Here is a 21,263-nt window from a genome sequence, read left to right as displayed (position 1 = left end):
AGCATGGCGAGTGGCTCCGTCAATGCCAGACCTCAGTCAGTACTAGGGATGCCGCAAACTTTTTTCGAATCGAAGTTTCGATGATCGAATCAAGCGGTTCGAAAGGTTCGAAAGATTTCGATTTTTCGAATTGTCTATACACCAACTCATGTTTACAAACAAACCGGAGCGCCCGGAGCGCCCCTAGCGGACGCCACCGGCGCCGCGCATGCGCGATGGGGGTGTGGGCAAAAGCTCGCCGTCGCCCATAAACAAACCATTGAAATGCGATGTTGTCGGCGCCGGTGCGAGTCCCCGCGCTCTTTTTCGCGTTGGAACTGGTGATTCTACGTCCTCCTAACGATGTCTGACTACTTGAGCAGCGTCAGCAAAATTAGCGAGGCTCGTTACACCGCAAAAACTTCGCGTGAATAATCTGACATGCGGCGATTCATTCCGCGTGGACGCCGCAGAACGTACGCTAAAGCCTGATTCGCATGATGAGATTTCGCTCAGAATTCTCAGTCGCGACGCCGCTCGTGCTGCAAAAGCGTGAACCGTAGCTGAGTTGGTCGACGACGATACTGAAAATCGCAAGCAGAATCGGACCAACTGAATTAGGCATAACAACAAGTCGGTGTTGGTCACTGAATGACCAACATCTCCTTGTATTTACTGTTTACATCCAGCCTGCTTACCAACCTTCAAATGTATGTCTTTTGAGGCCTGCACTCATTTCTTATCGCAACTACCGGGCCAACATTTGGTCTACGGACCGGCGTCGTCTAAGAGAGCAGACGACAAGCAGAAACGTTTGAAAGAGCAGACGACAATTCGAACAATCAAGCGGCCGTTTGAACTTGAAGACGCACTGAACGTAGTCCGCAGGTGGTCCGCACAACTTGATGGTAAATTTCTGTCGTTCATGTTGGAACAAAACAAATAAATCTGATGACCACAAGTATCCGTGAATTCAACCAAAAGTGCTTCCCGCCCACGCAATCGTTGTCCGACGGCGTCTGCTTTTCCCTTTTCACAGCACATGTTCAGATTCTCGGACGAACCGAGCACGTGAAAACTGACCTTCAAACCTTTCTCGACTCTTCTGGTACGGCCCCAGTCCCGGCGTTTTGACGGGAAGGCAGTTTTTTGTCTGGTTCCCTTCAAAACAACGCAGGAATACACGTCTGGCATGGGGACTTCTGCCCACAGCCCCAGACCGGAAGTGCGACCGACGCGCCACCACCGCGCCGTGACGTCACAGAGATGAGTTGGTGTATATCGTAAAATTCGACGGAGGTCGAATTTTCGAACTTGTTAAGCTAAGAAGTTCGACGCTTTTCGAACCGTCGACCTTATTACGCTAAAAAATTCGATATTTTTCGAACTTTCGAACTTATTGCGCTGCAAGGTTCGATGCTTGTCGAACTTTCGAACTTGACTGACCAAAAAATTCTATTAATTTCGAACTTTCGAACTTATTTATCAAGAAAATTCGAAAAGTTTCGAACTTTCGAATTCTGAAAAGTCAGAAGTTCGACGAACTTCGAACTTTTAGGGTAAAAGTTCGACGTTCGTCGAACTTCGAAAGACCGGCGGACGGTTTCATTTGATTTCAAGTAGTGGGGTACATTCGTAATTTTTTTTTCTCGAACTTTTACACGCGGTGCTGCGTTTCTTACGAAAGACAATGTCATTTATTTCAATGTTCTGGCATGCTTAGGTTTAAAGAAATAAATCCCGAAGGGGCGAGGACGGACGACGGGTTTTTGACGATTATCGTTTGTGCCAGATTTGAAGCACGCTGCAGCCGGAGCTATTTATGGCAGATATGTTATACTTTTTTAAGAATGATCTATGTATAGCCTAGGTAAGTGCCGTCTTAAGATGTGATTATTGTTATTCAACGTGAGTTTCGAAGAAATGTCCAAACATGTATCTGCATGCAATTATGACCTAAACTTGATATTTATTTTCGTCTAAGTTGTTTGAGGTATCGCATTTAAATTAACACCACAGACAGTACATATCATTGCCATCTGCAGAATACAAAATAATATATTTATTGTTTTTTCACGTTAAGGAATAAATTAACTCATTGCAGAAGATTTCTAGTAGTGTTCAAGTTCAGCACGTCATTAAAAGAAAACTTTTTTTTTTCGCTTCACGTTCCTGGGACGTGTTTCTTTTAGCCTGTACACATTTTAATAAAAGAAACTTGTTTCGAAGTTCTGAACCTCTGAATATGCAAGAATAGAACACTTCCGACGAATTCTTGATAGTTTTTTTTTTCTCTTGCTTTTTATTCCCGCATTTATTCGTTTTTTTTTTTTTTTCTTTTGTTACTATCGGCACAGGTGTTTAGGTCGAAAAGACATAGCTTTGACCTTCCGAACCACTAAGCATGTGACGAGCAGTGCCTTCTGACAACGAGTTTCTAACAGTGACCATCTACGCAACCTTTTATGCAGTGAAGAGCGACAGTAGCTATACATATGCATAAATAATTTCAGATTAAAATAAGCTCGACCACGCCCTCTTTCCCCGTATTGTTTTCTTTAACAGTCCGAAATACCTGCAAGAGGGAAAAAGAGGTTGAAACCCCCCCCCGCTACCCTCTTTCCCCCCGTTTTTCCTCTTCCGACGCCACTTGTATGGTAGAACGCTCCTCGACCCCGAGTTGTGTCGGCTTTTGTGCTTTTTGCGAGGCGATTCCTCCGTCCCAGAAAATAAACCTCCAGGACAATTATAAACTTCACCGGATCGGATTACTACCAGCGTGCAAGGGGTGGCGAGCTAGTTTGCCAGGTCACTTCAAGGTTTTTCTGAGCCTCAACCTCCTGCTCGCCCCTGGCCGTTTCGAACTGGATGAGTCTCGTAAAACAGTGTGTTCGTGCAATCACTACTGCGTGATTCAGGTTAAAGACACCCCCGGGGCTGGCTGTCACAATTCTGCACTGGCAAATATTCTAGCACGTCCGGGACACTCGTGTCTCATTTAATTGCCTGACCAACTTCGCAGAATCTAGATATCACACCCTAACTTTTCTAAACTTGATTTTGTGAAAACCAGTGAGTCGTGAAAACGTTATTTGAAACTGAAACTGTAGAAAAACTTGGAAATCGGACTTCAAACTTTGAAAACTTGGATTAGAAAAAAATTCAAAATCTTCGAAGGTTTTTTTGTTTGTTTTTTTGAATTTAGCGTTAAAAGAGAATCGAAACTTTCGAACTTTTCAAACTTTATGCCAAAAGAAATTCGAAATCTTCGAGTTCTTCGAACTTTATGTCTATAAAAATTCGAAGCGTTCGAAGTTTTCGAATTTTTTTTACAAAGAATTTCGAAATCTTCGAATTTATCGAACCTGAAGTAAAAAAATATTCGAAATATTCGAATTCGAAATTTTTGGAAACCGTGAAAGCTTCGAAATTTTCGAATTCGAAACTCCGATGTGGACAAAAGTTGCGAATTTTTCAAAATCGAACCTCGGTCGGTACGAAAATATCGAAATTTTTCGATATCGAACCTCAGTTCGCTTCGCAAATATCGAAACCTTTCGAAATCGAACCTAGGGTGGTTCGCGACATCCCTAGTCAGTACGGTTGGGAACGTGCCGTATTTACTTGTACAATGAATGCACCCCCCCCCCCCAGAACAGTCATCAAAATTGGGATTTTCTTTTTTTGCGCACAAAGTGAACGCACTTCTATTTTTTGTTTTCGCAAGTCTCAAGCTACGTCCGATGCAGTCAACCACTAAATCAAGTAAGCTGCCAAGCACCCAGATGAATCCAAGCCAAGGATGTCAGCAGGCGCGCGCGTTATGGCGGCAAATGGGAAGTTGCAAAAGTGATCCGACAGCGTAACCGAGAGGCACACACAACCAACAAGCTGGGGTCGACGAATTGCCCAGCCTCCGGACGGCTTTCGTCTATGGGATGCATTGACGCCAACGAACACGCCGTCATCTGTGGTCTGATTTCGTATAATGAAATCGCGAAAGTGGCTAGGCCCAGGCACGCTCACTTCGCTCTTTGTGCCGAGTAAGTAAGGCACTCTCACTTTGGCTAAAAGGACGCCAAGGCGCCATTAAAAAAAGTTTGCAATCTGTAGAGCATGTTTACTGTGGTGCGCCCACAGCCAGCCATGAGCACTGCTCCATTGGCGGAGATTTGCCACGGTAATGCCTCCATCAGATTGGCACCTGGAATGACATCTACACAAAATGCATAAATGCACGGAATTTTAACGCCGCATAATGAGTGGATTTATGAAACCTCAAATATGCATAAAGCTTTCAGGACAAAAAGAGTGTTCATTATGTGAATTAATGCAGTGTTTAAGGTTCCATAAATCAAGTTTATTCCGATTTGTTTTCCTTCGGAACCTCCTGGGCGGCTTTTACAGAGACCTTTATGGCTGCCGACGGGGCGACTTCTCTATCACCGGCTCGGCTTCAGTCCGAATAAAGACCGGTATGTACGATAATTAGGTGTCAGACGATGCTCCCTTGTGCCCCCGACCATGCCGGCAGACACAGCCAATCACAACGCAAAACACGTCGACTGAGCTGGAAGACACTCTAGCTCGGTCGAGACAAACAACGAAAGTTCACCGATATGGCGTCTGGCGAGAGTTTGAGCCGAAAGTATGTCGCGTGAAACCTCCTCACGGCACAGCTGGCAGACGATGTGCGTGCGCACAAAGCGCTGGCAGCGCCACAGCTATGAATACTTAGACGCGGCTCCAAAACCTCTTTGTTGTGCAGTATCTACGGGAAGTTATACAACTGTGGTGAGCCACCGGCGCTGGGTCCGGCGACATACTTTGTAGCTGCCGATGGAGAGGAAGATGTTCTTCTTAGGGATGCAGAAGCCCGTGCTGACCAGGGCCTTGAGGTACGCCTCGTAGCGGTTCTCCCCGAAGCAGGCCACTTCCCCCGTCGATGCCATCTCCACCCCCAGGCGGATGTCGGCTCCCGCCAGGCGTGAGTACGAGAACTGCGGCACCTGGGACGGTGGCAACCGGGACTCGTTGGCAGTCCAAACGCAGACGTAACCGATGGCTCGAAATGGCTACGCGTGCGACGTTGCTTTAAGGGGCAAAAATGCTTTTAGAGCTTTTATAATGTAACTTGCGATCCAATTCAGATGAAATTTATGTAGCTTATCTGCCTTTACAACCTGACTACAAATATACGCTCGGTTTCAATATTGCCTAATTAATTAGTTTTGTTAATACTGATATGTAAAGACTATGAAAGACAAATTGAAACACTGAAATCAGGGGGAAAAATTATCACGGGAAGCAGAAAGGTGTGTGGAATCCAATAAGGTAAGAATGAAAGCTCTAGGGTCATTTATATAACTTTTTTGTGATGCTTTCAAATTATTTATTGCAGGATGTAATAAGAGGCATCTAAAAGAAAGAACCTGACGCTATAGGTCACAGATTTATACCCCTCATTGGATTGCTTCCAGATTTATCTACCAGAGAAGAAAAAAATTATGAAGACTGGATGTGTGCACGTAAAGATATGGCTTCCATAAAATAGCAAAGCGTGTAAATACTACATTCTTAAATAACAGCAAGAAACATGCACAGACCCATTTTTTTCCATATTTTTGAAGTCAAAATTTCAAGGGATTCGACACAGCGCACAAGAAACGAAGACGAAGAAGAAGGAGGTACAAAGGACAAGCGCTTGTGTACCCCCTTCTACTCCGTCATTGTTTCTTGTGCACTGTGTCAAATCTACAAAGCATGAACCAACTAGCCCGCACCGCCGCCCCAATTCATTATTTTAAGATAAAAAGAGACTTATTTCACGAAAATACTTCAGCAGAATATGATAAGTGCCTGTCAATCTCCAGAAACACAATTTCAAAAGTTAGTATTCTTTTTTTTATTTTTTGCTTCAAAGAGCAGTGTCTCCCCTTAAGAGTTGCATATTTGTTTCGGGCTTCGACAATTCGGAAAAGATTCGGCCTTTCTCAAAACACTTGTTGGTTTCACAGAGGGCTTTATAAAATTATCAGCGGTATTCAACTGCGCTAAGTAAGCAAACTGTAGGAAATTTCAGGAGTTACATCGCGGACATTACGAGCCGAGACAGCCCTTCATGCTCCTTTGGTGTATCTGCCATTTTTGAGATAGCTGTGGCTCAAACTACGAATGGAATGCGAAGTTGGAGCTTCAGGCTTCAGACCAGTGGGCAAATTGAGACAACAGAGCTCGTGGGGACCGCAGGCACAGAGAAAGGTTGAACCACTCAGCTCGTATTGTCTGCAGGGACTCGATGGCAATTATAAATCAAACTGCCGATGAGAGCAGAAGGCCATATCAAGGCTGGACGATAAATCATCATAATGAAACACCCGAGACTGTAATGCGGATATTTTAAGAAACTTTCAAGTCGAAGGCAAAGACACCAATAGGAGAACGTCTCAAATCCAGTTAATTTAAATTTATTTTTCTCGCTCCCTATATGTGTACATCTGATGCTGGCGTTACTGAACTCTTCGTGGGTCGGTTGGGTCCTCTTTGTGGACACAACAGAATGACCTCTCAACTGCAAGACCTTGATAACGGTACACATATTCATCTAAACTGTACATCCCTTTCTCACAATGGCTATGACCTAGAGACACTTTCTTTTACAATGAATCCCGAAACCCTCTAGAAAAAAAAAAAGTGATTGGAGACATTCTTTTACTGTTCGACCTGCAGGTTTTTTGATCTTGTTGCGGCCAGAGTCTCAGCTGTTACATTATGATTAAATAACACCAGCTCGCCTGCGCACTCACTGTTTTTTCATTACTGGATGATACTTCTCTTTGTCATGTGATAACGTCAAGGTGACATCACTGTGACATTACCCTGAGGCCACTAATATTACTAAGTCTAACATGACTCATCATGCGTCAGGTGGCAATTGGCTGCAGAGATTTTCATCTCTCACATTTAGCCTTTTCTGAGACTACTAGTTTTATTGTACTTCCCCTCCCAGCTCCACCGAGCAAAATTAAAGGATTACTCATCGCAAAAATATAAACCTCCAATTGTCAATTACAGAAAGAATGCTTCATGGCCGTCGTTCTCAAATGGGGTCCACGAAGGCATTTTAGGGATCTGAGAAGCCCTGTCTCATCAGTCAAACCCGACAATAAAAGTTGTCTATTTTTTTTTCAGATTGAGAAGAAATCTCTAAACTTTGGTGCGAGTTTTCACATGTCAAGGAGAGAAATCTACTTTGCACCAGCCCTTAGTTATATTGAATTATTAAATCATTATCATAATTAATCTATACCCGTGCCGCAAATGAGGTCCTCCATTATCTCCACTGATCCATAAGGAATTCGCAAAACATCAATGGTTGAAACCCACTGCTTTATAGCACTCATATTGCGGTGCATAGATGAAACAGTATGAATGTGAGCGAAAAATGTGTAGTTGTAAAAGAATAAATCATCTCTTTCATAATCTCTTCTAAGATACAACGAAGAGACACAAGACGAGGGGAGGGCCGAAAAACGAGCACCAACCTTCACGCCGACCTTGCCGCACCCAAAGGTCACCTCGATGGGTTCTATGGGCAAGCCCAGGATGACTTGCGTCGCCAGAGCCACGAAGTCGCAGTTGAGCGTCTTGGACACAAACGGGAAAGAGCGGGACACCCGCAGGTTGCACTCTATCACCTTCAGCTGGTTGTCCTGTCGTGCCAAAAGAAAAAAAAAAATGAAAAAAGAGATAAACATGGCTGTCCAAGTTGTGTAAATGGTCACATAAGAAAGTGAAAGCTTGTGCTGCACAACTCAGGGATCCTGGGTTCAATCTTCACCCCTGCCCGATTCAATCTGGATGAAACTTGTTTAGAACAAACCCACACACAGCGAATTACTGGCGATATCGAACTCACGGAAAATTTAAATAAAAGTGCATGTAAAAAGTACTTTTCATACCGAACAACATATTGGCTATATTGAACTTTTTCTCCCCGGGAAGGCTTCCAAACCGTGCAAACAATCGCCTTCTAGCCTGTCCTTTCCCCCCCATAAAAAATCTATGAAAGAAAGAAAATTTTAAAAGCTCCTGCCACAGACAAAATTGACGAAGAGAAGCGATTCAGAAGGGAAAAAAAGCTAAAAAAAAACACTGCACACACACACCGAAAATAAAACCATCCCAAAGCAGTTGCCTTTGAAGGGAAGTGATTCAAAAGGAAAAATAAGCTTCTAAAAAGAAAGAAAAACAAATCTTCTGCACATATGCAAAAAAAAGTTATTCCACCGCTTTATTACAAGGTGGAAGCGAAAAGATGAGAGAGAAAGAGAAGCTCTCGCCTTACAACGAAAGCATTGTGAAAGTTCGTTGTAAAAGGTTTATGCTACATCGAACTACTTTCTATATCGAACTGATCGTAGCGTTTGCTGCTGTTTGTTATAAACGGGTTTGACTGTACCGGCGTGAGGTCATGTACGTACCACTACTGCGCGGCGCACATTAAAGGCCCAAGGCTGGCAGTTGTACCGCTCTGGCTAGATTGCTCATCTACAGCTGAGACACCAGGCGCTCATTGGGGCTGACTAACTTCCGGCTGCATAATCATGCATACAATACACAATTACTACATAAGAACCCCAGGGCTGGTTTGCTAATGATGCGGATACTGCTCCCAGCGGTCAACTCTTCCGCAAGAGAGATGTTTAGGTCACTTAACTGACTCCGTGGGAACAAGAAAATAAATTTACCCCGCTGTCCTAATCGCAGACTCGTGGCGAGGCCACGTCGACAAACACTTGCGTTCCGCTGTAAGTGCTGAGTGCCTGACTTGGGCCTCAGCAAGTTTATTTTACGAGGTCACTATCGCTGCCACCACACAGCCACTGACATCATGAGACTAGCGTTACAGGCATGCCATAAGTTTGTCCTCGCTTGGAGTATAAAAATCCAATTTCATGCTCATTACATTTTTTCACGTATAACCTGCATCAAAATTTTGATACGAAATCCAAGGCGAAGTAGGGGCACGGGTTATTAGAGAACTTCGGCGGACAGTGCAGCTTCACGGCAATGCACGCAAAGTTACATGGATAGAATCCCTCAAAGACTCCAAATCTCCGGTCTCTTCAAGGGACTTTCTTTTTCTCACTTTCTCCTCCTTCTTTATTACCTTCTTTCGAGTAGCCATTTTTGCATTGTTTTTGCCGGCGGAGCAGCAGAACAGAGTCGTCATCGATTCGACGGCAGCGCGCTGAGCGTTATTGCTGTAAAGCATGCATTGCAGTCGACGGCAACGATTTTCGCGGTTTCTGATCTCTTCGGCAAAATGTGTGACTATCGCGAGATACGTTGCCAAGAGATCAGAAACCGAGCAAAAGGCCGGGACTACAGCCTTCCGCTCGGTGCCGAATTGTGCGTGCGCGATGGATTACGATGCTACCTGCGACAGTGAAGGCACATCAGAAAGCTGCAGTGACTGCAGCGATGAGTGTATTCAAAATAAAGGTACGGTTTCTAGCGAGATTTGGACACTGCTTTCCGTAGTTAGTGCGGAAAATATGAGGTATATTTCTGTTTTTTTTGAGAGTATTAAGTTGGGGGTGCGGGTTATAAGCAGGGGTGGGTAATACGTGTGAACCTACCGTAAAATGCAGAGCAACCGCCTAATCTAGAATATCTTCCTACACGTCAATTTGATAACTCTCGGAAAACATACAAAAAACATAGTTTTACATATCGTTGACCTAAAGAGTGGCCATCCCCCAGCTTGCTCAAGATTTTATGATACAACAAATGAACAACATTGCTGTACCTCAAAAGCGGCGTGTAAATTTATTTCCGAGGAAGGTCGTGTTAAGAGAGAATTAAAGAAGACAAGCGAAATCAACTGAAAGGCCCCGGTGCTCCTCTCCCCAAGCCCCCCACCCTTTCTACTTCAGCAGAGCGAACGCTGGAAAGGAAGGAAGAGAGTTTCTCTTTGCCTCCTTTCTAGCGTTTGCTCTGTTGAAGTGGAAAGAGTGAAGGATATTGCAGGAGAAGCTTGTCCTGCACTCTTAACCAGTCACTGACTATAGGTACTTCTTCCCCACAGAGCCGGTCACGTGACCTCAGAATCCTTGTGGCTACTTTACCCACTGACCGAGATGATCGCATTGATAGACAAACTGGCCCTGGAATGCTTCGGTAGCCCAGGCTTTTCAGAGAACTCGTGAATTCCCAGGAACTTTAAGAAATTGCAGCCTACAGAATTGACAATTGACACCCTCCCAACCACAACCCGTGCCAGACCGACCTTTGCGATGAGCTGCATGTTGTAGGGCCCGCTGACCAACAGGGCCTGTCCGATAGCCTGACAGATGGCCCGGATCTTGGTCAGGGTTTCGGGGTTCAGATCCTGGGCCGGGGTCACCAGGGTCGCATCCCCGGAGTGCACTCCGGCATTCTCGACGTGCTCCGACACTGCCATGGCCACCACCACGCCGTCTTTGGCCACGGCGTCCACGTCGATTTCCTGCGCGTCGACAACGTAGACGCTGTTGGTCGTACGGCCGCACCGTCTGAACGAACCACGCTCGGTGACCAGATGTCAACCTGGTAGCTCTGGAGACGATGGTTCCTCTAAATTTTATTTTAGCTCAGTTCAAGTTCTGTGTTGCTAGAAACGTGCGATTGGTTGAGCTAATGCTTACATAAAACATTTTTGTGAGGCCCTCCAGGTAAGGGAACAAAAAATTCCGAGGACCCCAAAGCACTTCTTTTGAGCTGTGAACGCGAAAGCATGAATGTCGTTCTTCCGCTCCCTTAGGTCGTCACGTTTCGTACAACGCGAGAAACAAGGCGGCGGCCCACCTTGGCCTCGCAGATGAACTTGGAGATGACGACGGGGTGCTCCTTGGAGACGGCGCTCGCCTCGCTCAGGTAGCCTTCGAGGTCGCGGTGAGAGTAGGCCACGTTCATGGCCGCCCCGCTAAGGACGTAGCTGGGACGAACCAGACACGGGTAGCCAACCTCCTCGCAGAATGACTTGATGTTCTGCAAAGGAAGAACGAGGAAGAACGTCTGACTGGGGAGGGAAGAGCCCTGTGCCATCCACACCAATCTCGTGTCTCTGTTCCGTCGTGTGACGAAAGCCGCACAACGCTTCGCCGGATTTCGGTCAGAGGTTGCCCCTGGCGGAAGAAAGGTGGGCTACTGCCGACCGCAGCTTGATACGAGTTTGTGGCGCGAAGACACAACTTTAATGGGAAGCGATGCATTTCTCAAATGTCAAGCAAGTGCTTTAGTCTATCAGGTGTTGATGGCAGGAAAAAGTAGAAACAAAAATAATCAATCAAGGAGAGATCCCCTTCTGCAATGAAACTGGCCCTTCACAGCGGCGACAGAATCGAAAACTCGTGTACGAAAGGAAGTGCAAGTTATCGATGAACCCCTGGCAGCTTGTCCCGGTCTTGTGCCCTCATCAAGATATACTATACCATGGGCGGCCACGCTGACCCGGCCTAAGAGCCACAAAGCAAACCACGAAACTTCCAAGAGGCGCGGGGGGGGGGAGGGGGGGGGGGGGAGAGAGAGAGAGGAGAGGGGGGGGGTCAAACTTTCCCAGAGCAATAAACGAAACTCGAGTTACTTTCAATCTATCCGAGTAGCCCAACTGTATACGTAAGGTAGCAGTAGCACAAGACTACCAAACCGCTACTTGACTTTCGATTCAAAACTCGTTCCATTTCTCTTTTTGGGGAAGTGTTCGTGTGACCGGAAGTGCTGGGGGGGGGGGGGGGGGGGGGGGGTGGAGAGAGCCGCGAGCCGCACTTTAACACGCGAAGAGCCGCAGCTTGGCCACCCCTGTACTGTACTGATGTTGTCTACAGGACAAACTTGAATACACCTGGTTCTAAGTAGCAGACTAGCAACTGGTTCCAAGAGTGTATTTATTTTTTTGTAACAAGATCCCCGAAAGCACCCCGTGTCAAACACTAGCAGAGATGTGTGTTGGCATACAAAACACGATTCTTCGCAAGGGCCACGCCTCAGCCGAGACGACGGTTGAAGAGAGAAAATTCATCTTAGATGTCCCCTCGGGCTGTAATGGACCCCTTAGGGTATGGGTCTCGGTAGTGCAGTCATGTGCAACCCCAGGATAAATGAATAGTGTTTCGGGTAAACAACGCCTTCTGTCCTCACCTCAAGGTTAGTGAGCTCCTTCCAGCGAGGCTGGGATATTCCGATGGAATCGAGCATCCGCGAAAACTTGAAGCGGTTCTCGGCGCAGTCGATCGATTCCGGGGATGTTCCCATGATCCGCGCCTGTGCGTCAAAGCGTGCCACTTGTCCCAAACAAATGTCATACACAACACAACAAGGCGCCTCAACATACGCATGAAACACACGCAATGGCATTTCGTCAACGTGTTACTTGCTAAACGAAGAAAAGGAAGTGCAAACCTTTTGCCTGTGCAAATCCATAGCAATGTTGTTTGGCAGCTGGCCTCCCATGTTGAGGATGATGCCTTCGGGCTGTTCTAAAGTGTAGATGTCCATCACCGTCTGAATGGGAACCACAATCATGGAAAAGTGACTTGTTGCAAACTCTTTGGTTAAGAAAAGCGGTGCTACAAGCTATGAGCGGGACAACATTCAGGGTCAAAGGCATTAGTTCATCCATCACTTTTTCTAGCTGATGAGCCACACACAAATAGAACCCTCACCTGAAAATTTAGGAGATCTATAAGGAAACAGAAACATGAAAGACGGCAATCCTAATTTTCTCCATCTACAAATGAGCATTAGTGTGTTCAACCAAACAATAAACGAGGGTAGCTGGCCTAGAAGGTTAGTTCTAAGTGGAAGTGAAATAGAGTTGTATGCACGAGGAGAATTCAAGATTTTTGCACACTGCACATATGTGGCCAGTAAGATTATGAAATTGCTCAAATTCTTAAAAGCTTTTTTTTTTTTTTTCAGTTGTGAGTTTTTTTTTTAGTTTAGAGCACTGTGCATATCTATGCCGGCTAACTCATTCTAAAAAAAACCTTGCAGTCTCAGAATTAAAAAAAAAAGACGATGAGTCGGATCAGCTCTCGCACATGATCAGCCATTCCAAAGTTAAAATTAAACTTTGCGAGGGAAGCCCCCTACCAAAATCCCCAGAGGACCACTTTACCGACGGCACAACACAAAAGGATTCAGCAAAATGTTTTGCACCCGAAGATTCGCCAAAAAAGGCTCGACATGCTTGCAGCTGGTGTCTCCTTTTTGCGCGACATATCGAGGCCACATGTTGACTGTAAGACAACGGATAGGATGTGTCTTTCCACTCCCTAAAAAGTTCCAAACTTCAGATGTAACTTTCGTAAAATGCATTATGTGTAAAAAGGTGCACACAGGTGTAGTATACGAACTAGGTAGTTTGTTCAACCACACATGGGTGCCACCATTTTGCTGTGTTTACCAGGGATCAGTTATTCCCTCATGATCCTGTAAGAAGGTACAACCAGATCTCGATAGACTACAAAACAATGGGATGAAAGGAACGAGTGAACACAGGACCTACCTCAAATGATATCTCGTCGAAGTAGAGCCGGTCGCACATGTCGTAGTCCGTGCTCACCGTTTCTGGATTGCAGTTCACCATAATGGTCGCCTTGCCGAGCTGTTGGTCACAACAAAAATACAAATTGTCAAAGGGTCAGTCTTGAATCGGAGTGCACGTAGCATTGTCACCAAGATCCAGGAACAATCTAGAATTTCAATTTGTCTTACAAAGACCAGAGCAAGCCATACAACACCGCAAGAACACCTAGCTATGTTATTAAAAAAAAAAATGGTGCATATGTCAATAAACTATGGCATGTTGGATTCCTGCTTGAGGATGTTAGCGGCTGTGGCACCTTTACCCATAATACAGAGGTCATTTGTGACACTCTATGTTGAACTTTTAAGCAGTTTATGCTGGGAAGCTTTCTTTTGAAACCCTAAACGGACTCTGACGACATTGTATCAGGCTCTGCTTCCAGAATATGGTAAAATGTCTAGCATGCGCTCAGGTCGCAATAAGTGCACTCCCGCTACCTTTGAAATATTTAAGAACTAAGCAAAAGATGTATCAAGCACACACCCCAGACTCCTGAGCCCACCTAGCTAACTGAGCTGCTCCTCCCCATAAACCACTTCTCCACGCACCCAAGTGCAACGCTATGAAGCCCATTCTAATATGTGCCCCTTCTGCATTTTTGGTCTTGGACCTAACGGGCATTCCTTCCTGACTTTCAATTGATTAGACTGGGTAGGCACTTGCACAGTATTTTACAGTAGGTTTCTAGGCTGTTTGCAGACCATTTCCAGGCACTGTTTCAAGGATGTTTTCAAACCGTTCGTTTTCAGACTGTTTTCAGACCGTTTCATGACTGTTTGCAGATCATTCGAACCACGCTTGCCGACTGTCTTTGGACTGTATTTAGACTATTTCAAGACTGTTTGCAGGCTTTCAGACAGTTTGCAAAATGTCTCTGGACTGGATTTGAACAGTATCCAGATTTTGTTTGCAGACTTTTCAGGTTATATTTGCAGACTGTCTTTGGACCAAGGTTAGACATTGTTTCCAAACTCCCTTTGCAGACGGTTCTCAGACTATGTTTGCAAACAGTCTTCTTACTGTGCTTAGACAGTTTTCTTTTTTGTCTGCAGACTTTTCACACTGCTTTCAGACTGCCTTTGGAGTGTGTTTAGACTCTAGACTCTGACTGTAGATAAGCTTCAGATGTTTGCAGACCATCTCTGGACTATGTTTAGACTATGTTAGGCTATGTTTAGACCACGTGTGGATTATGTTTGGACAACGTTTCCAGGCTCTGTCTGCAGGCATGTCCAACTAAGTTTTCAGAATGTTTTTGAATTGTGTTTAGACTCCATTTCCAGACTGTCTGCCGACTTCTCAGACTATGTCTGAAGGGTGGCCTGTCCTTGGGCTCTGGTCAGATTCTATTTCCAGACTCTGTCTGCGAGACTGTAGACATTCCGAAAGAGAAGCGAGCCCACCTTCCTGAGCTCCTGGACGCAGCTGACAGCGCACCAGTCAAACTCGACCGAGCTTCCGATGCGATAGACGCCCGAGCCCAGCACCATGATGGCGCTCTGGGCCACGAAGGCCAGGTCGCTGCTCGTGGCGTTGTACGTCAGGTACAGGTAGTTGGTGGCCGCCGGCCACTCCGCCGCCACCGTGTCCACCTGCTTCACCAGCGGCACGATGCCCAGCTCCTGACGCGTCTTGCGCACCACCAGCTCGGTGCTGCAGGCAAAAGACGGGTGGAAACAGCGTACGCCTTCGCGGTCGGAGGCACAAGAATGCTGAAAGGGCCAACGGGAAAGACACAAAACAAAATCCCGAAACTTGCAGGCCTGTTTTTGATTCTTCTGCAATTTTAAACAATAGGCAAAACTCATGGCTGCATTTCAGGTTTAGAACAGCGGGAGTAGTCCCTCGTCACACTGATCCCTACTTTTTGCGGTTGGTGCATGCATGGTTTCCTCCTGTCCATTCACTTCCTCTCTCGCATTCACTGCTAAAGTGGAAAGGACGGAGGATTTCATGGAAGGAGCTTCACCTGCTATTCTGCACCTGCAACGCACTATAGGTAGCGCCATATTGTGGACAGCTACAAGTGCTAGATGCAACCGGGCGGATGGGTTTGGTAGCTGTACCCGCTGCCTATGTACAGCCGAGGGGTTCCTCAGGAGCAACACTGCTTCTAGAGCTTTTAAAAGCATCAAATGCCTTTTAACCCCACCCCACCCCACCCCACCCCACCCCAGATGTGTTAAGCGTTTGTCTCGACAAGCACACTTTTCACGAATATGTGTACCAAAGCGATCCTACTTTTACGAAGACACTTTTTTCCGATTTATATATCTTAGTTTAGGAATATGACCAAACTGGAGTTATGCATGTTAACTCTGGAAGACACTTCGAGACTTTTACTCGCACGACTACATGCCTACAGACGGAGGATAATAAAAAAAAAAAATATCAAATAATAACAACACAAATTATCGTCTGCACAATAATTCTTATCAAATAACTGGTCATCTAAAAAAAATACAAAAAATAAATAGAAGCCGACAACAAAAGTATGACACTGACCTCTCCACACACTGCGCAATCTGCTTGTCCGAAAAACCGAGCTGCTTGGCACGCTTCAGGATGTCGTATGAAAGTGCCTCCGGCTGTAAAAAGACAAAGGAAATGTTACGCACAGTCTGCCGCAACCCTCCACCCAACAACTCACCTTGTTTCGAAGACCTTCGAGGAAAGTGTGGTATTTGATGATGTTCATGATCTTGCTGAGGAACCAGGGGTCGATCTGCGTGAGCTCGTTCAGGCGCTCGAGCGAGTAGCCCGCCTTGATCGCTGACGCCAGGTAGAACATCCGCTTGTCTGTTGGACACTTGAGCTTCTGCGTCGACCCACAGAAATACGATGCGAGAAAAGCTTCATTGCAGGCCTCTGTTCTCACAGAAACCCACAAACAGTCATGCCTCATTAATACGTACCCTGCTAGTATGAATACCCCTCGATGTTCACATAACTAATGATCTTTGCTGGAATACCTACTTTAACTGTGTCAATAACAATGCTGATGAATTATTGGGTTACATCAAAAGGAACTTTTCTCTAGCCCCATTTGATTCAAACTTCTTTATAAAAATTTAATTCATACTAAACTTGAGTATGCAGCTTCAATCTGGGAGCCTAGCATCACCCTTGAAACTGAAATAAAAACTATCCAAAATGACTCTGCTCATTCATCACCATCATCAATGTTTATTCACGTAAAGATGTACAAAGAAATGTCTGATTAGTCATCTGGACCCATAGCCTACATGGCTAGTAATGGATCCATTAAAAAAACATTCACATTTAAAACAATCCTATAGGCATTCACACAATCTATACATAGCTGCACAAATAATATAACTACTAGTACAGAATTAACAGGGTGAGTTGTACACTTCAGATGAAATAAATCGTTTTAATGAGAGTACAAAATTTGTTGCTAGTTTTATATTACATGAAATGTTATTCCATATCTTCGCACCAATGAACGATATTAAGCGGCGCCCGTAAGCATTGTAAGTTATCGGCAAATTAAGGTTATTATAATGTAGTTGTCGGGTTTCACGTTTTGGAAAACTGAATATAGAAGAGTGATATGGAGTATTCTGGGTTAAAATTCTTTGGACTAAAGTGGCAGTCTTATGGTCGCGAGCTATACTTTCTAAGTATACTATATTGTATACTATATATATATATATGTATACTATATTGTATACATTCCAACGGTCACTAAACAGCTAGGATCACCTCTATGAAAGCAGCCCTGTTCTTGCCTAGTCTCTCCCTTCATAGGAAAATTTCCCAGCCGTATTGGTTTCACAAGATGTATCGCTCGAACCCAACACTTTGCCAGGCACTATTTTCAGAACCATTTCACTTATCATCACGCACCAGTCGTCAACTGAAACTTTGGATCTCCCACAGAAGCACATCTACTTTTAACGCCTCCTTCTTAAGGGGGACACTATCTGGCAATGTCAAATTTTGAACACGCAAAAAGTACCACAATGCGAAAAATTATTTTCACATACACGCGAACCTTTTTAATTTTGCTGCTTTTCTTTCCCCTTTTACCTCCTCGCTTCTTTTTTGTGACGTAATTGATTATGAAATTTAGAAGGTTTCTAAGTGGCATTTTTATAATATTTAATACCAACAGTCACAAAAATTTTTTTTTTTTTTTACGCAACTGCAAACGCATTATGGCCTTTCGTTTAGAAATACAGAAAATTGGAGTCCGGAGTGATGTCGCCTCCTCCCTCAGAAAACATGGCGGCACCGCGGCGCTCCGCACATGTAGCACTGAGGATGATCGGCGAGTCGGGGAATCGAACGAAGTTCTCTTTTGTATGTGCCTGACGACCTCTCAGACTTCGAAAAGGAAATCGTCAAATGGTCAAAGCAACTGGGATTGGTGTCTGTGTACCAATTTGCATTGTGACTTAGCCGGGGCAGCCTCTCACACAGAGCTGGCGTGACATAGCCCCTCATGTCGCTCACAAAGGTCCACTGCGTTCTCTTCAACCTCACACCATTTCAAAGAATTTGAGATCGCTGCAAGGGCCCTAAACGAACTTCAAACTCGAAAGTGAAGCATCATCTGCACACGGCAATAGTCAGTACGCACGGAGGAGAGCAATTGTTCGCGGGCGAACATGACATTTCGGGTCTGGTCAGTTCAGAGGCGTGAGAGAAACTCGAGTTGCAGGACGACTCAATCTCTGACGACGCTGCATTGACGAGGATCGCGCGGGAACTTCAAATTTGCCTTTTGGAAATTGTTCTTTTACTTCACAAATACCGAGTTCCTAAGCTTTTCATTTCGAGGGTGATGTCCAGGCATCATTTTCAATCATTTCCAATAATAAACAATAATATGATTTTGACCTGTCAGCTTCCCTTTAAGCTCTTCAACCCTTACTGTGACAGCACACGTGACCAGGGATCACAAATGTTGCATTACTCTTCTACAAATGTCCAGCACCTGTTATGCCGAGGGCAAATTCACATCTGCTATTGTGACTGTATACAAGGCTGTGTACCTATCCCCACTATACCACAACGTCTCGTCGTGACTGTCCTGTTAACGTCCGTAGGGGCCCCCCACGGCATCCGGGTACTTCTGGTTCGGCGTGGGCACCTTAATGAGGTCTTACACCGCTGAGCATGCAAGTTTTAATGCGTCCATTAACATAAACACAAACATTTACCTCGTCGCTGACCGGCTTGAGGTACGGGTCCAGTCCGAAGACCAGTTCGTCGACCATCCGAATCGCCTTCTGGAACGCCTCTTCGAACGACCGTCCGATGGACATCACCTCCCCGACGCTTTTCATGGAGCTCCCGATCTGCAACCGTACGACTGTGACTTTGTAACAAGACTCCTGGTGGAGAGGCAGCTGCATTGGTACATGGTGCCTGGGGCACATCTCCGGCTGGTGAGTCTGCTGTCGTCTCAAAAGTGTTCCCTCGACTTCCGCCCGATGACGTACAGGTTTCATGCTGTATGTAACTAGTCACTGAATCTTTCCAGAGTATTATATTTGATAGCATCCACAGCGACAGCACTATTACAGCTTTGATCGGCCATTTTGGCGCCGAAACATATACACTGCAAGGGGTTTCGGGAATGCCAAACCCTGTCTTCGAAGTAAACGCGCCACGAATTGCCACTGAACTTTGGACCCACCCAGGACGGGAGGCACTACCTGAAATCACCGGAGAGACAAGGTTGTATAAAAACGATGTTAATTGTGCTGCAAAACCTTGTAAACTAAAATTCCACGAAGACATCACGTTTCCGTGATTCTGTACTAATCTCCAATAATAAAAGTTCATACGAAAAGGGCTTTTTCCGTTCTGTTTTTACGCAAAAACATGTTTTCTAAGCTCATAACGACTAAAAAAGAAGAAGATTGGGCCGCCATCTTGGCGCTATCGAGCCTGGGAGTTTCGGCGACACTAGCTGTCACCGGCTGCGATCCTAGCAGAGCGACCTGCGGCAGACGCATGCTCCGCTGCAGGTCGCTCAGCAGCCGGGCAGCCCACGGAAACCAATGCGAGATGGGATGCCGCGACGACGGCTACTCATGCGTCTGCTCGCCTTTTCGTGCTGGCGTTCCTACGGCCGATTGCCGGGATTGTGACATCCGACGGCACGACACACTCTCTCCAGTGACTCAGTCAGTTGCCACTTCGGGAGCACTTTCAATGCATGGGCAGGATGGGACAGGAAGCACATCAGTCGAAACACATTGGAGGCACTGTGATGGACCCTTTTCCAGTAAGGCCCCACACCCACTCCCCTGAACCTTGCTCCCTGCCGTCGCCATTTTCGGAAGGCACTGTCCCGCACGACCAACTTGTTTAGCACCCGTCTTTGCACATAGTTTGTCGTTTTTGACAACTCTTTTGTGGGCATGATAGTATGGGGCATAAAGACCAATACGATGGCAAAACGCCAATGGGTTCTGACGGTTGTAGGAACATTCGGCTGCCCTTTGTTCATAGTTAGCAGACAATTGCCAGATGGCACTCGTTACTCAAAAAAAAAAAAAAAAGTCCATACTGAAGAACAGGAAGTTATGGCACAAATGAGCTGGTGACGATTAGACAAAGCACAGCTTCGAGAGTGCAGGCAAGGAAAGCATGACACACGCACAAAAAGACTGAAACTTTTCGTGTGTTCGTGTCGTCCTTTGCCTACCCGCGGTCTCGGTGGGTAGTGTTCCGTCCATGTTGAAGGCAGCCATATTGGTGCACCCGGCGTGCCCACACACCCACCTTGTTGCTGACGTGGGGGAACTTCCCAAGGTCCCAGCGGGGGATCTTGACCACACAGTAATCGAGGCTCGGCTCGAAGCAGGCGGTCGTCTTGCAGGTCACCGTGTTCTTCAGGGAGGGCAGGGAGATGCCCAGGGACAGCTTGGCCGCAATGTAGGCCAGCGGGTAGCCCGTCGCCTTGCTCGCCAGGGCGGAGCTCCGCGACAAGCGGGCATTCACCTCCACAATGTAGTACTGCGGAGAGAACGGTTGGCAGCTGTCCTCGTCAAGGAAAGAGTCGCACAGCTCTTTCTTGGACACTAGGTTATGCCAAAAAGACGTATCATTCAACGATGCATAGTTCATTCTTGCGATTAAGTGAACAGCATATATTAAATTATCAATATATTGAGCTACTTTACGATCCCCTTTGAATTCTATGTATCAGAGTTCGACTTCGCATTTGCGCGTGGAAGTCAAATGTCTGGTTTTTCGTACAAATGAAGAGTGCTCGAGAACACTGTTAGAGCACCGCTAAAACATACCAAACTTCCAAGAAACAGCCCCCGACTTCTCTGCTAAAGCGTGCAAAAACATTCAACCTCTAGACTCTATTTAACGTGGCGCATGGCAGAGCATGCATACCTCAAAGGAGTGGGGGCTGAGGGCGTACTGGACGTTGCACTCCCCGACGATGCCCAGGCGGCGCACCACCCGGATGGCGGTGGTGCGCAGGCGGTTGTACTCCTCGTTGGTGAGCGTCTGGCTGGGGGCCACCACGATCGACTCGCCCGTGTGGATGCCCAGCGGGTCCAGGTTCTCCATGTTGCACACCTGAGGGGAGGCACCCACGAGATTGGCACAAGGGCAGGAGGGCCGTGACAACACGAAGGTCGCAAGAATGTCATAG

The 21,263-nt window shown here is 46.1% G+C and overlaps 1 protein-coding gene across 1 annotated transcript in view; it reads right to left on the bottom strand.

Moving 5' to 3' along the window:
- LOC120850397 (CAD protein) overlaps nt 1–21,263 on the bottom strand; it is an 88,916-nt gene that overhangs the window by 44,584 nt on the left and 23,069 nt on the right. The window contains exons 13-25 of the mRNA XM_040222872.3: nt 20,999–21,187; nt 20,375–20,608; nt 18,802–18,939; nt 16,263–16,430; nt 16,118–16,200; nt 15,016–15,265; nt 13,532–13,630; nt 12,424–12,525; nt 12,163–12,285; nt 10,831–11,013; nt 10,274–10,492; nt 7,524–7,691; nt 4,806–4,988 (exon numbers count right to left, since the gene is read on the bottom strand). Of these exons, the coding sequence (XP_040078806.1) occupies nt 4,806–4,988; nt 7,524–7,691; nt 10,274–10,492; nt 10,831–11,013; nt 12,163–12,285; nt 12,424–12,525; nt 13,532–13,630; nt 15,016–15,265; nt 16,118–16,200; nt 16,263–16,430; nt 18,802–18,939; nt 20,375–20,608; nt 20,999–21,187 (2,139 nt within the window). The remainder of the gene's footprint in view (nt 1–4,805; nt 4,989–7,523; nt 7,692–10,273; nt 10,493–10,830; nt 11,014–12,162; nt 12,286–12,423; nt 12,526–13,531; nt 13,631–15,015; nt 15,266–16,117; nt 16,201–16,262; nt 16,431–18,801; nt 18,940–20,374; nt 20,609–20,998; nt 21,188–21,263) is intronic.

This window comes from Ixodes scapularis, unplaced genomic scaffold (genome assembly GCF_016920785.2).
Source record: "Ixodes scapularis isolate PalLabHiFi unplaced genomic scaffold, ASM1692078v2 PGA_scaffold8__174_contigs__length_109621045, whole genome shotgun sequence".
Classification (NCBI taxonomy): domain Eukaryota; kingdom Metazoa; phylum Arthropoda; class Arachnida; order Ixodida; family Ixodidae; genus Ixodes; species Ixodes scapularis.
This window is presented reverse-complemented; position numbering and strand designations above follow the sequence as displayed.